This window comes from Ruditapes philippinarum, unplaced genomic scaffold (genome assembly GCF_026571515.1).
Source record: "Ruditapes philippinarum isolate M1 unplaced genomic scaffold, ASM2657151v2 ctg1391_1_1_1_1, whole genome shotgun sequence".
Classification (NCBI taxonomy): domain Eukaryota; kingdom Metazoa; phylum Mollusca; class Bivalvia; order Venerida; family Veneridae; genus Ruditapes; species Ruditapes philippinarum.
The window spans coordinates 94,590-111,235 of NW_026856604.1; the positions used below are offsets into that span (position 1 = coordinate 94,590).

At 31.8% G+C, this 16,646-nt stretch overlaps 1 protein-coding gene across 1 annotated transcript; it reads left to right on the forward strand.

The window, feature by feature from the left end:
- The first annotated feature begins 4,488 nt into the window (after positions 1-4,488).
- Positions 4,489-10,444, forward strand: LOC132747108 (hydroxyacyl-coenzyme A dehydrogenase, mitochondrial-like). The gene is made up of 7 exons (XM_060736423.1): positions 4,489-4,656; positions 6,071-6,199; positions 6,803-6,960; positions 7,878-8,004; positions 8,725-8,814; positions 9,141-9,330; positions 9,956-10,444. Exons 1-7 carry the CDS (start codon positions 4,540-4,542, stop codon positions 10,075-10,077), a joined length of 933 nt encoding a protein of 310 aa, XP_060592406.1. The 5' UTR covers positions 4,489-4,539; the 3' UTR covers positions 10,078-10,444.
- Positions 10,445-16,646: the final 6,202 nt, after the last annotated feature.

Genomic DNA, 16,646 nt, shown 5'->3' on the forward strand with positions numbered 1-16,646 from the left:
AAAATTGTGTGTCAATTTCTACATTTTATAGCTAATCTAAGCTGGCACTTTTAGGATCATTGAATGTCTGTCATAAAATCTTGTTAACACTCTAGTATCTAATGTTTCGGTACAAATATCCTGGGAAATGGTCAGAAAGGTTATTTTGATGATTTCTAGCTTCAGATTGAAAATGGGTCACCTGGGATTAAAAACTAGGTCACACAGCCTGGAATGGAAGAACACTTTAGAGGTTACATTTTCAGCCTGACTGTCCTGGAAATTGGTCAGAGATAACTTCCTTCCTTCCTCAGTCAGTCAGTTCGTCCATCCGTCCGTCCATCCATCCACAAAAACTGGATCCCATGATAACACAAAAAGTACTTTAAATATTTTTAGGTAGATGGCAGTCTGGAGATTATGTACGTCTTGTTTATGCCACTGCCAAATTCATAGCAAGGCAAATCAAGTACAAAAATTCAGCAGGTTAAGGGTTGATATAATTTTACTAAATTCTGCCATGGAAATTGATCACGGATTTATATTACATAGAGGATATTCAGGTTTTTTCAGTGAAATATGATAATTTTCATACCACAAGATGAAAATAAATCCTGTATTTATAGAAAAAAACTGGTATTTTCTGTTTATTGTTTATTATATATCATTTTTTCCTTTTAACCTCATGAATAGGAAGAATTCTTTTTAATATTGTTTATAAGCTGAATTTAGAAGAAAGTAGTGAGGCAAGACACCAGTGAAAATACGGATAATATGTTTCACAGTAGTGAAAAATAAATTTTTACAGTGAAAATACGGAAAATAAAAATATGCATTTTATTTCATCAATATTTCTCAATATTTCATTTATAAGAATGTAATAAATTAAGTTATTAAGATCCGTGAAATTTATGCACTCTTATGTGTGTTATGATTCTGTTAAAAATTTGTGAAAAGTTTTTGGATAAATGTCTATTTAGACAAAGTGCTGTTGGGATAGTTGCAATGTGTTCATATTACATAGTGTATAAATTTATATTATAAATAATTGTGAATTTTATCATTTGTTTCCTTTTTTCTCATTGAATTTGTACTATTTGTTACTTTTTTTCAATTTTATTAATTTTGTTTCATCATTTATGTAGAAAGTATGTTTACAAACCTAATAATACCACAGACTTTAATTACATTAATTTAGTTATTAGTTTAGTGTTTTTAGTTACCATATGCTTTCGAGTCGAGTGAGACTATCATCACAGTACACCTGATTAACTGAATTTTACTATATGCTTTACTGCATAGGACAATTGGACCAAAAACCAATTTCATATGCTTTACTGCATAGGACAATTGGACCAAAAACCAATTTCATATGCTTTACTGATGACTACATTTAAAGAGCTACAATATTCTGAAAATTTCAATATAGCAGCTTTGATCCTATTGACTAGTATTTAATCAATTATATTGCCAAGTATGATGCATTTCAAAAGAGATGTATTTATGTACAAATTTCTTGCACTATAAATAGTAGACTAGTGTTTGCAATGCCTGTTGTTTTTCTAACACTACTGATTGAAACAACAGATGTTTTGCTCCCAAGACCCATTAAACCGAGATGGTTCACATCACGATTTTACATGAACCCAAATATAAGTTTACCCGAAACAGTGAGGTTCAGTTACATTATTTCAAATAGCTGTTTCAAATTTCTTATCAGGTTTAAGTTAAATGTTATTATTTAAGTTCATTTGAATAATTTGATACACCCTTTACGCTCTTGTAAACTATATGAAAAAGCTAGCAATGACCACCATTATTACGAGCGAAATTAATGACAGAAGCTGAATCGCTACTGAAGCCGAATAAATATAAAAAATACCAGGATCATATAGACTAAATCAATGCAAAAATGTCTTAAAATTTGAAAACAGCTGTTCAAATTTTGAAATCAGTACAGTACCCTAACCCGTGTTAGGTACGCCGTGAGATTTGACGGAGAAAATAGGATTTGCTGATGCTGACAAAAAATATTTTAAATATTAAATAGTGTATCGGTATTTTTTGTTGTAAGTGTAGAACAGCTATAAGACAGTGTCATGCGTATTGATTTTTTTTTGGTATCTTCTCGTAGAATCCTATTACATGTATATTCCGAATGTTGTTTACATAAGAAGTTATTCTAGCGGGAAAAATCAAATGTTTAACGTCCGAAGAACATGAGCCTCCTTATGTTGATATTTTCAACTGGACCATTTTAAACGATGAACAGAAAGTCACTTTATTACACTCAGATTAGCCCGATGTCCATATATATGCATTTAAATCGAGGTAAGTTTATGCAGATCGAGAAATTTAAAGTAGGTAAAATATGCATTTTGTCATTAAATCATATTCAAATGTATTTTTGTCTTATCAAATTGCATCAAATATTATTCTATTTTATTTTTAACTACAGTAAGGAATGAATAATGACGTTCCAATATAACTGTATAAAGGCGTTTTTCAAAAAAAAGGATTTTTTTTTTGAAAAAAAAAACAAACCAAAAACAAAAAAAAACACAACAAAAAACTCCAAAGTCAGGTTGCTGCGAGCGGGATACCCATCCCTTTTCCGGCGTTTGGGGGGGGGGGGGAGGATAGGTATTGAGGTATTGTTGAAGGATGGATCCAGGCTCAAGACCATCGGCTCTTCTAACCTACCTGACATAATACCCAATTTAGCGATATAAAATTTTAAGTCGTAATGGAAAAAGAAAACGCATATTGAAAATTATAGATGCGAAAAAAAAAAACCCACCACAGAGCATTTCTCCCTGAAATAAATACATATTTTATGTTAACAGAATGATAATGTATAAAGTGAATCAAAACAGAATTAAATGAATATGTCTCATCTATTTTTCATCGAAGTCCATGATATTTGTTTTACTTATTGGGACACTTATTTGTGTTTTTCTCTCCAGGCTGTACCACAGGCACGAGTATCGGACCTGAAAATATGACCACATTGATAAAAAAAAACCTCTGTACCTCTGTATTAATCTTAAATGTGTCAAAAACCAAAAAAAAAAAAAAAAAAAAAATTGCCCCCCCCCCTTGAAAAAAATGTACCATAAGTTAACTTATACTGATCAGAGAGATAACTCCGACACATAGATAACTCCGACACTTGATAAATATAATTTTTATAACTTTGTTTTTCAACAAAAAAGCATATGGTCACCTAGTAGTATAGGAGCAGTACAGAATGTGATGATTTTTTGTAAGTTGGTAAACTTTTTAATATTTTTCAATTAACCGAAACTTTTCGTTGGCAAAAACTGCTTCAAAACGTTCTTTTTACTAAATTACAATGAGGTAGTTAGAAATGTATTGACCACAGGCTACTGACTTGGGAAATATTTTTGAAATCTTGTTTTTACATCAACAAAAAATAGATAAAACATATAAGATGTAAAAATAAATTGATGATGCTGATTTTCCTGTCATTTTTTACTTAAAAATTTTAGTGTTTACTTTATCTACTGTTGTGGGGTAAAAAGACCATGTTTTGTATACCCCATTCAGGACCTTAAAGAAGTACCAATTCTCACTTTCATACATAATTTTTGTAGTGTAATGTAAAGTCTTTGAACTGAACTTTATTTAGGTGGTTCAACATTTAAAATATACAGGAAGATAATTTATTACAAAAAGTATGTGATTTAGTGTCGGAGTTATCTCTCCAACCAGTAAGTATATTTTTTCAAAGGGAGCAAAACTTTTATTTATTTATTTATTTATTTATTTATTTTTGGGTTTTGACACATTTAAGATGAACACAGAGTTTTTTTTATCAGCGTGGTCATATTTTCTTCCCAGGTCCGATACTCGTGCCTGTGGGCTGTACATAACCCTGAAAAAGAAAACGATTGTTAAAGTGACATTATGCCCATCCAGGGGATATATAGTGAGTGAACGGGTGAAGATCAAAATATGTTTTCATTTTGCCATAATCCCTTTTAATTTGATAATTAAGTTCACATAAACAATAGATAACACACAAATCCAAATGAAATTTCTGTAAATATATGTTAGAATTTACGTATAACGCTTAGTTTATTAAAAGAGTGGGACAGTCTTTTTAAATTTTAGGCAGATTTATAATTTTATCCTAAACATTTTCCAATATCAACTGTTTGCCAAACACGATTTTGACAGTCAATATTTAGAAATATAAAGTCAATTCAGCTCAACTTGACTATGAAAATATGAGCATAATGTCATTATATATACCTGTGAGCATGCACAAATTTTTTTAATGATGTTTTAAGTTTACTTGCCGCGCTATAATTGAGTTGCTATTTCATAATAGCTTTTTTATGGTACAGGCACAAACTTTTTTATGTTCTATATGGGCTATATATCTTTATATACATATAAAGGCCGATTATGTAAAATATTTGATTATGTTGAGAAATCACGGAGTTTGACGGAAAGGGCCGAGAAGATGCGGGAATCTTTCTTATCGCCCTTTGAAGATCGCTACAGTAAAGTTGACAGAAACAAGGCTAGAAAATGTCTCAAAGTTTCCGAGTTTTGACACGTTCGTTTTCATCGTCAGCTGCAAGACAAGCTGCAATAAAGAATGTCACAATTATTGGAGGTGGTCTTATGGGAGCTGGCATTGCACAGGTGAATTAATATGAGCGTATTATAAGGTTGTACTGAAGCCTGTAGTAAAGGTCAAAAATTGTAACGCTTAACCTGTTAACACACCAGGCCGTTTTCGGCTTTGATCTCAATCTTCTCTAGTCAAACTCCTACTGGGAGTTAGAAAAATAAAAAAAACGGGGATTAAAGGTGAGATAAAAGTTAAAAATAAATAAAATCAAGGAAGGTGTGTTTTTAGAGTGAGACTAGGCAAATAATTTACTTATTTAGCATGTGCTCATTGCTTTCCAATCTGTCAGTCTGTCAAATATAATAATTAATTGTCTGGAAACATACTATGTAAACCCTTTTCATACAATTAAACTTGTCTCGGTATAACTCTGTAAAGTTTGCTATATATAGTGGCTGATTATGCCATTCGTGGAATATGGCGCGGCTGTGAAGCGAAATATTTTTTGTTACAGAATCTAAATTGGCGTGCCCCCTGTAATAGGCATGGTATCACTCTGTGCCACTTCCGTGTTATTTCTAAAATCTTGGTCTGTGCCTCCGTTGGTTGACGTTTTATAAATTTATTAAACTTTGTCCCACGCCCCTGCTAAAAAGCACGTTTTTGTTTCGAGCCCCCCACCATTTTATTTCTTAAATCTCGCTCCACGCCTCTGTGGGACCATGTTTTATTTATTAAACATGGTCTTGTGGCCTGGCTAATTACTGTGTTTTCGCTCCGCACCCCGGCCATTTTAACTTGTTAATAAGACTTTTCGCTTGGGAGGGTCACAGTGCGAAAACACGCTAGGAGAAACGTGGGATGAAAAGAGATTTTAACTACTTAAAACAGCCGGGAAAACATGGAAAGTAGCAGGGGCGGGGAGCAGAGCAAAATGTTGAGTTTTTAAGAATAATTTGGCGAGGGTATGAACAAAAGCACGCTAATTAGCACCCTATAACAAGAAATATTTCGCTTCAAAGCCCCGTCGTATTACAATTAAATCTCGACTTTGGTCTGTGCCCCCTCTTATAAGCATATTTTCGCTCAGCATCCCTACCATTTTATCTTGTTAATTCCCACCTTTTTGCTGGCGAAAAACAAGAAATGGCACAAATCAGCCACCATAGCTATACACAAATTATGTAAGTGTTCAAGGGCAAAAATAAAATACAAGAGCAGACAGCTCTTATTTTTCAAGTTTGTGACTCTTTGTAAAATTGGATGTATTTAAAGTTCTATCATTCTGTACTCAGTAATATTTTTAGCAATATTTTCTTCCATTACTGAGAGAGAATGGGTAAACACTATTTTGAAAATTTGCTACTGACAAGAATCTCGGCATGTGTGTTTACCAAATGCATTCTTGTTTCATTGAAATTAACCTAATTATCTGTTATCAATAGAAAAACATAGCATTTATACATGGTTTTAATCTTGTTTCAGGTAGCAGCAACAACTGGACATAATGTTGTTATTGTGGATACATCTGAGGATATCTTAAAGAAATCAAAAGCAAGCATCGAGAAAAGCCTTCAGAGAGTGGCAAAGAAAAAGTTTGCTGAAAACCCAAAGGTTATTATGAGATATTTGAATTGGTTAAATATAAAATAATGTAACCTTTTTATTTAATTTCATTATCAAAGTAATGTGGTTACGAACCCCCTTGCTTGCTACGCAGCTGCAATTGTACAGCGCGCAGTAATATTATTCTTACTTGTTTTGCATGCGATATTTGGCGCTACATTGTGACGTCACGTAAACAACTCTTTAAACGTCTGTACAGCGTTAATGACTGAATTATAGATATTAGTGTTAGGATTTATTTTCTAAGTTAGACCATTTTCTATCATTCAAGATAGTTTTCAAAACAAAATTCGACAAAAAGTTGTTTTGTATTTATCAGGTTTTCCAAACAAAATGGCCAAAGAAGTCCCTTACAATAAATATGAGTTTTGAAATATATTTGACTGATAAAGCACCATATTTCATGGGTAAAATTAAATAATGTGTAATATTTTCATTACCATTAGCCATGATATATCTATAATATCATTATTCATAATTGATTTTGTCTCTCTTTCATTTTGCCTAAACTTTTCTTCATTATTTTAAGCTAAAAGTTCAAAATGTGTACTATTCTTCATTATGATTGAATGAGGTTATTTTGCCTTGCAGGATGGTGAAGCTTTCATATCAGATGTAGTTGGAAGATTGAGTGTACAAACAGACGCATGGGAGGCTGTGAAAAATGCAGATCTTGTTACCGAGGCCATTGTTGAGAATCTAGACATTAAAAAACAACTTTTTTCACAACTAGACAAGGCGGCTCCTGAGTATGAATACCTCATTTACTTGAATTTTCTTTATTTTACACAGACAGAATCAAGGTTTACCTTAAATGAAAATGCAGAGAAAGTGTTTGTGTTAGTTCGCATTTGTGGTCATGTGATACCCCTCTGTCTGAAATAAACAAAAAAATCACCTTCTATTATAGTACTACAGAGCCTGGTGGACATCTACAAAAATTGTTCAAATTGTATTCCTTTGGTTGAAATTGGGCTGCCCCAGAGGAACATAGATTTTCCTTATATGTATGTGGTAAAAACTTACTTAGAAACCATTGACTTTCCATAGCAACCATTGACTGCCATAGCAATCAGTGACTTTTCCTAGCAACCATAGAGTTTCATAGCAACCAGTGACTTTCTACAGCAACATTGACTTCCAATAGCAGTTAGTGGCTCCCATGGCAGTCATTGACTTTCCATAGCAACCATTGATTTTCCATAGCAATAGAAAACTTCCATGGCAACTGTTTGCTTTCGATAACATTGACTTCCATAGCAACCAGTGACTTCATAGCAGCAATTGACTTTCCATAGCAGCAATGAATCTACTACTGAAATTCATAGCAGCAATTGACTTCCGAGAAAACCATTGATTTTGTACAGCAACCAATGACTTCTTTAGAAACTATTGTATAACCTGAAAATCATCAAATAGTTATTTTTGTACATGATACAAATATGACCTTTGTGATATCAGTTTAAGATTTATATTTTATATCTGATTTTCATTTATAGTAATATTCCTTATTTTTCTGAAAATATTTTCAAAATCTTTTTTTTATTGATTTGCCTCTAACAGATCCATAATTTTGTTTGATGAATCTTAACTTTGAATCTTTGTTTACATAATAGATAATTTGTTTTCTGCTTCAGTTACCTATAGCTATTATTTTATTTTACAGAAAAACTATATTTACAAGTAATACATCCTCCATTCCCATCAAAGAAATAGCTGTATCAACATCTAGATTGGATAGATTTGGAGGTCTACATTACTTTAATCCAGTACCTATGATGAAGCTTCTTGAGGTATAGTTTTGTATTCTAACACTTCAATACTGAATTAAATTTCACTGTAGCCAAACCATATTTGAATGCAGATTCATAGCATACTGTTAATATATCAATGACTAGGAATTTCAGTAGAAATACAATCTGCAAGGTGAAATGTATACACATAAACATAATAATTCTGTTCACTTTATGTTAAATTTGTAACATTCAAAAATGATTTAATTTGTCAACCTTGAACTTTAAAGCCCAAAAAATCACCACTTTACTTTGAATAGTTTTTAATTATCAAACTTATGTAAATCTATGTTTTATATTGTATTAATTCTAGTCAGTGGCTGCAAAGGAAGTGGCGGATAAATTCCCTATTGACAATTTTCTATTTTCATCACTCACTGTCTGGCATCCATCCATCCATCCATCAGTCCACACTGCTCTTTAAAAACACATCTCATAAATCACCAGGTCAATAATATCAAACATTTCTAGGAATAATCCTCAGGTCATCTTTTAAAGTTATTCCAAAAAAAAAAAAAATCATTCCATTATGTTTGCCATGGCAAAATATAAAAAAGTCATCTCTGAAACTATAAATGCTAGAGCTTAGATAAATGTCATGAACATCATGTATTGGTTCTCTAACAAGCCTGTTCAAATTATAGCCAAGGGTAAAAATGGCCCAAAGTTAATCTAAGTTTTATATGTATTTTGTTGTATATTCAAGTTTTTATATTGTAGGTTATAAGGATTCCAGAGACATCAGACGACACATTTAATGCCTTACTTGCCTTTGGTAAAGCTATGGGAAAAGTAACAGTCAACTGTAAGGTAAACATGTTTAGTCTTTTTGTAGCAATAAATATATCCTTTTTAGCTTTTTAGCTTGACTTTGAAGAAATATTTAGAGCTTTTGCTATGGTCAGGTTGTCATTCCTGTTGATGTTGTGGTCCAGAAACTTTAACATTGGCCTTTTTGAAAATTTATAATGGATTGTCTTCATATTGGACACAACAATCCTTTAGGTAGACCAGACTCAACTCATAAATGACCTTGACAAGGTGAAATGTTTGAATTTTAATGTTTTTTGCTATATTTGGCTTCAACTTTGTTAGCAATGAATGGATTGTATAATTTACGAGTATATTTCTTTTAGGACACACCAGGGTTTATTGTGAATAGATTACTGGTACCTTATATGATGGAGGCAGTACGAATGGTAGAAAGAGGTGATGCCACACCACGGGACGTAGATACTGCCATGAAACTGGGAGCCGGATATCCTATGGGACCATTTGAACTTACAGATTATGTGGGTTTAGATACATGCAAGTTTATCTTAGATGGTAAGTTCGATAAACTTAAGTGAAATGTTTTTTTAATTTATTGAAGTAGTGGAACATTACAACCATGGGAAAACTAATCAGCTTTTATATGCCTGTTTGAAAAATAAAGGGGGATGTATAATAGAATCACAACTGGCTGGCAGGAGACATACAGGTAGTTGCAGTATATCTTCTCGAGCATGGAGGAATAGAAGTATTACTTGATACAGACTAGAAGTCCAGGGCACAACTTACATAATTATGCATTGAGAGATGTTAGTATATTTTGACACAAATGTACACCTGTGTGAGGTGGTGTGTCTCATGCAAAAATTCAGGTCCATACAGCCAAAGCAAAGTTCAACTTCACACTTGGAGGTCAGAGTAGTTTTTACTAGAAGGATTTTATCACAACTGTTCAAATTTATTAGACAGTGTAACCAGCATAATCCAGGTCATTTTGTGCTAGTAAAATGTTTGAATTGCAACTTGCTGAAAAACAGTTACAAAAATGTGCTTCATCAGTTTGCAAGACTGAAGTTCTCAAGTAGTGATCATTTTAAATCTTTTGTTGACAAAGTTGAGTTATATAATGATTTAAAAAGATTTTAATGCTTGTATTAACCATGCATATATTACATTTCAGGCTGGCATGCCAAGTATCCCGATCACCCCTTATTTGAACCAAGTCCATTACTAAACAAATATGTTGCAGAGGGAAAACTAGGCAATAAAGTTGGAGAAGGTTTCTACAAGTCCAAGAAATAAATCACCAAACATTGTTAACTAATACACTGTTTTCCATGACTTTCAAAAACCACAGAAACATATTTATGTATTCTACAGTATGCCATAATTTATAGAACTATATGTATTTTGTAATACAGTTTTAAAAAGTGAAACTTGAGTGTTGCTCAATCCATGTTTAGATGTAATATATTATTATCTCACATAGAGAAGAGTAAGTAGTTGTTTGTTTTCTTTTTAAATTTAGAGGTGATGAATTTATATATTATATCAGATAGGCCTTCTAGGACCAATGTTGTGTAAATTATACTTTATTTCTCTATATGTTTGCATAAACACACACATTTTAATAGTGGAAATTAAAACAGTAAATTAAAACTTTGATATTGGTTTTATATTATAGCATGCTCAACTTTTTCTTACTTCTAAGTGAAACACATTAAAGATAGAATATTGCAGTGGAGATTACTCCTAGAAAACATAACTGTCTTGAACAAATTATAATTCAAATTTCATATTTAACCTTGATGTCAAAATACGAATCAAATCTATAAAAAAGTTATGACAATTTTAAGTAAATTTCAATAATTATCACCTTGAAGGTCAAGTAAAAGTCAAGGTCATACCAGAATAATTTAACATGGCGGCTTTGTCATATGCTTCTTCTTCCCTAGTATAAATCAAATACATTTATAAATATCAAAGTTATGTTAATTTAAGCTAAATTCAATATTTGACCTTGACAGTCAAGGTCTTATTAAGGTCAAGGACATATTTGAATTACTGTACATGTCAGTTTTGTTATAAGTGTGTGTTCTTTTCCCAAACCCATTACTAAATAACAAAGGTATGGCCAATTGCTGCAAAATTTAATAATTTGACCTTTAGTGTCAAGGTCAAATTAAGGTCAAATTCAATACAATCTTCTTTTATGTCTTGTCCAATAGATTGTTGTGCCCAAGCATGAAGACAATCCATTTATTACTTACAAAATGATAACAATTATAACAAAAGAAAATGGTAAATTACAATAATTTGACCTTCAAGGAGAAGGTCATTTACTAGTCACAGTCAAAATGGGTGTGTTTTTTTAAAGACATTTTCCTTACAGTAGATGTGATCAGGTATGCAGGAATTTTCATTTATAATTAACAAAATTTAATAATTTGACCTTCAAGGTGAAGGTTATTGATGAGTGAATCATAATGTGGTCTTCATGAAGATCTTGTCCTTAGGATTATCTTATCCAAGTTCGAGACAATCCATACATAAATAACTAAGTTATAGCCAATTATAGCTTAAATATAAAGCAAAATTCAAATATTTGACCTTGAAGGTCATTTATGAGTGAAGGTCAAGTTCAGTCTCGAAGGTCTGATCCAAAAAGTTGTTGTCTCCAAGTAAAAAGGCAATCCATTTAGAAATAAAAAATTAAGACAAAATGTAAGTTTTCAGAAGACACCAGCGACAGCAAGGACAACATTTCTGTAACAAACTGTAGCTCTTTTTTGTCCTTCAAAATATCAAGCAAATGAATTACAAAGATTTATGAAAGTTTATTATTTTCCTTTTAAATGCAGCAAAAATGTACTGTACATGAACAAACATGACTGACATTTGGTGAACTAAGAAATCAAAAAATCATTTATGTCTTCCACAATGGCATATTTGATTGACCATGGCCCTTTATAATATTGCTGATTGTCTTTTCATGCTTTGTGTACTTTGATACGGAAATTAGGCCACAACCCCTGACAGTTATGATGTAAGGTGACATGCTACACTAGATTAACAACTGTTGTTTTTGAGTTCACAAGTAGGATTTTTGTGCAGCCTGCTAGAGAATGACAGCATAAAGGGATTACTTCTCCATCCTTCGTTGGTCCATCCATCTTAGGTTTTATGTCTTTATTTGTGTATGAAACTACAATGTCCAGAGCTAAGATGTAGCATCCCTTGTGGACCTCTACAAAATTAGTGGTAATCATGCACCTTGGGTCACTGTTGGCTCCACCCCTGAAGTCACTCAATTTATATAGGGAAATACATTTAAGTTTTATTGTGAGAAACTCTACATTGCCCAGACCTGTTTGGCATGTAGCATTGCCTTGTGATCCTCTACATAACTGACATAAATCATGCTCCTTGGGTTTACATTTGCCCTGCCCTGGGGGTCATTTGTTTTATATAGACCTGTAAAGGAAAATTCATTTTAGTCTTGTGTGATATACAATGTCCAAAGCATAGATATGTGGCATGTATCATTGCATTGTGGACCTTTGTAAAATTGATATTAATCATGCCCCATCTGTCAATATTGTCCTTACCCTAGGGGTCATTTAATAGTTATTCTAACACGACCCGCATTTTTCCCTATTGAACATAGAAGAACAGAAAGTGTGTGTTATTATGCAACAGATGCACAGTTTGACGTTCTATATTTAGACATGTGACGTAATCATTATACACGTGACGTAACCACTAAAATCCGACGCGCTGAAAATAAGTACGGAAACAAATCAGGCGCAATTTTGCTTAACTATCAAGTACGGCAACATTTTTTGTTGATATCGTGTTAGAATCGAAATAATATATCCAAATCAGTGATTTTATCGCTTGATAACATCACTGTTTGTCGTTCGGGGGCGCATCATTATATCACTCGGGCTACGCCCTCGTGATATAATTCCTCGCATCCGAACTCCAAACAGTGATGTTATTGAACGATAAAATCACTGTTTGTGATATATTATTTCTTAAATATAGACTTGTTTATTTTAAAGCAGCTGACCTCCAGTAGATAACAGAAAAACTACCATCTTACTAATTTACACATGGAAATAAGTTTAGCACACACCGGAAATTTAAAATTGGTAGCGACTGAAAGCACTGTCATGAGATGACAACATAATTGAGCTAAGAAACAGTTATTTGATAAGTAGCGATACCAGTTTAGTAATCTCAAACCAGTAAATTTATGAGTTTATTTTATTTTTAACCAAATTTTTGAAGCATAAGCAAATGGGTTGTTTTTTTTTTACCAAAAATGTGTTTTATAAGTATGGTGTTGGAGCTTTTACAAAACATTCACTGGTGGTTATTTTTGGTAAATTTTGACCTAAAATGACATTATATAGCCAGATTTTTAATAACGTGTAACCGCCATGCGCTCAATCCTGCTCCTCTCCTCATATTACTAGTAAGGCGTCTAATGCAGTTTTGAGGTAAATTTTGCCATTCTTGATGCAGAGCTTGTTCCATGACTACTGGTTGTTCATACCATTGCCCAAATATGTGCCCTGCCCCTTGGGTCATATGCATTACTTACCGGTAGACTAAAGTATAAGAAAATAGGTGGAAGACTTAAATGCCTACAGCTTGTATATTTTGCATGAAGCATTGCCTAGTAGATCTCTACAAAACATTTAAGAATCATACACATATAGGGCCAAAACAAAATATTGTAAGAAAACAAAATATAGGAACAATTTATTATATAAGAGCAATAAAGAAGCATCCAGCATCTTCGTTGAAGTATAGTATTATATAATGCAATACACAACAAAAAATGAATAACAGCGTACAAAATTTATGACAAGTACATGTATATTGTATAAACATTAACATTTGTTTCACTCTACATGAAACAATCAATATTAAATGCAAAGTTTGCAAACCTTTGGTAACACAAACATTTTTATAAACTGTATAGTTATAAAACATGATACTTGTTCTTTGATTCTCTAATGTATAATTGAAAAAATCAGTAAGATTCTCTAATGTATAAATGAATACATCAGTAAAATACTGCATTACAGACTTGATGCATTATCCTATGCTAATCAAGAGGGTCCATTATGGCCCTTATATCGCTCACCTGATTATGAAGGCTCTTGATGACAAGAAACAATTAATATTGTACACTATAAATGAAAAGCAGAATTGATATATATACTAAATAGAACAATATCTCAAATGTAATACAATTAGTTGGACTAGAAATTTATACCTTGGTGCTATAATTTGAACAAACATGGTAGAGGCTCACAAGAGAATGTTTAAAGCCATATATCTGAACTTTTGCCATCACCGTTATAGAGAAGAGGATTTTTTTTACATAAATGTGGGTCCAATTAAGACCCAGATCTATAATTTGTACAATTTTTGTTGAGGTCTACTAGACAATATTTCATGCCAAATCTCTTATAGTTTTGCCTTTTATAGTGTTAAAAGTATTTTAAAATGTACATAAAAGGAAAACCCATGACCTCCACAGTGGGGCCAAAATTGACACAACTGTCAACAAGTTAAACATGTTTTGTAGAGATGAACTAGCAATGTTTAATTTATTTTCACCCCCTATAACCCAGATGTTCAATGGATCAGAACCATTTGAACAATTTTCATATAGCTTCATACTACATGTACTGAGCCCCTAAGGTGACATTTTCCACACTTTTTTTCCCGGAACTAAATTCGTTTTTACAAAATAATAATTCGTAATTACGAAATATTAATTCGTAATTACCAAACATTAATTCGTTTTTATGAAATATTATTTCGTTTTTCAAAATATTAATTGTAATTACGAAATATTAATTTGTTTTTACAAAATATTAATTTGTTTTTACGAAATATTTATTTGTAATTACGAAATATTAATTCGAAAATACGAAATAATATTTCATAAAAATGAATATATTTTTTTAGGGTTTCAAAGAGTTTTGGTAATTTTTATAAAGAAGGCCTTGAAACTAAGTTCCTGACAAAATATAAGGCATGTAAATGCAATATAAATAGTGAATTTTTCTCCCCATGTTTTATAACTTAACACTATTGTATATAAATTAAAATAATCGCCTGTCAACAGCGTTGCCGCCACAGCAGTGATAGTACTCGCGCTAGGAAAATTTTGTTAAAATGGGGGTCATGTGCTTCAAATCCAAACACAGACATTTTTTCTGTTTCGTTTTGTTGATATTATTGAGTTTTGAAATAAAATATTATGTTTTTATGATCACACGGTGCCCATACATAAAGTGTAAGGAAATATACTTTTTTTAATTGATTAGATTAGAGAAAATCTGTAGCCCCCCCCTTTAGTTTTACTAATGTGTATGATAAAAGAAAGTAATAATATAGCATGTTTCTTTTTTAAAACATTGCTGATAAGAACATGTATTTGACAATGGGGAAAAAAGAGGATATTTTGGATTGAGAATGATTTCTCACTCAAAAACCCTAATCACTTAAATACAATAACTTGAGAACCATTTGGCTTATAATCGCAAAGTTGATCTAGGCTTGTGAATGACCCCTTTGTGAGATTAGTAGGTTTTTGTTAAACTCACAATGACCTTATATAAGATTTCTTAAAAACGAATTAATATTTCGTAAAAACAATTATTATTTCGTAAAAACAAATTAATATTTCGTAATTACGAATTATTTATTCGTAATTATGAATTAATATTTCGTAAAAACAAATTATTATTTCGTAAAAATGAATTATTTATTCGTAATTATGAATTGATATTTCGTAAAAACAAATTAAATGCCGGAAAAAGAGTGTCAAAAATGTCACCTTAAGGGCTCCGTATACATGTAATCCTGGACAGTCCAGGGAAATTTCATAAAATTTGACCTAGTGGTTCCAGTGATGTTGTTTGACAAACAGTTAATGTCAGAGACACAGATGCACTGACAGATGATGGACACCAGACAAAGTTTGACCACAAAATCCCACCTTAAAAGCAAACTAAAATAGTTTCTTCTCAAATTTGACTGACATGAAGGCATAAATACACAATTTCCCATCTAACAATTTATTAACCAAATTATAAGTGTTAGAAATATTTTAATTTCTTTCAAAAGTGGCACTTATCTAAAGTAGTCTATGTAAATAATGAATAACATAAAATATCAAAGTACCATATTGTTTCCAAATTAACCCCCTTATTCTAATAAGGGCCTTCTACCACATTTTGCAAAAGATATTTCCCACTATATATGTTTCTCACAGTAAATTTAATCTATAATGAAAGAGCAAATTAAAAAAGATCTCCCAACCACACACACCAATTATTTTTTAAAGTCCATTTGATTGAAAGTCAAAACTGATTGACACAAATTTATCTACATTTATAACCTACTTACATATTTTATAGTACAAAATATATGTGAGGGTAACCCATCCCCCCACACACCTATTGAAAAAAATGCACATTCTGGGGGCATTAATTAGAAACAATATATTATTTCTATTTTATTTATCAAGGTCAGTAAGATTATAAAATACACTGAAAACCACTACAGATTCCCTTTAATAATAAACAAATAACAAAATACATTGTAATTAAATGTGTATAAAAACAAAAGTTTTAAAATGTATAATAAACTAACACAGACAACCTTGTCTTTAAATTGAAAAAAAAGCTACATGTAATAACAACTACACTTGATATACAGTTATAAATGAGTTATATAAAACAAAATTGTTATTGAAGTCAGCCTGGTATATACTTGATGCTAGTTATAGCATATAAGAACCATACAAAAATTATGCAAGGAGAATAGTTTTATAAAAAGTT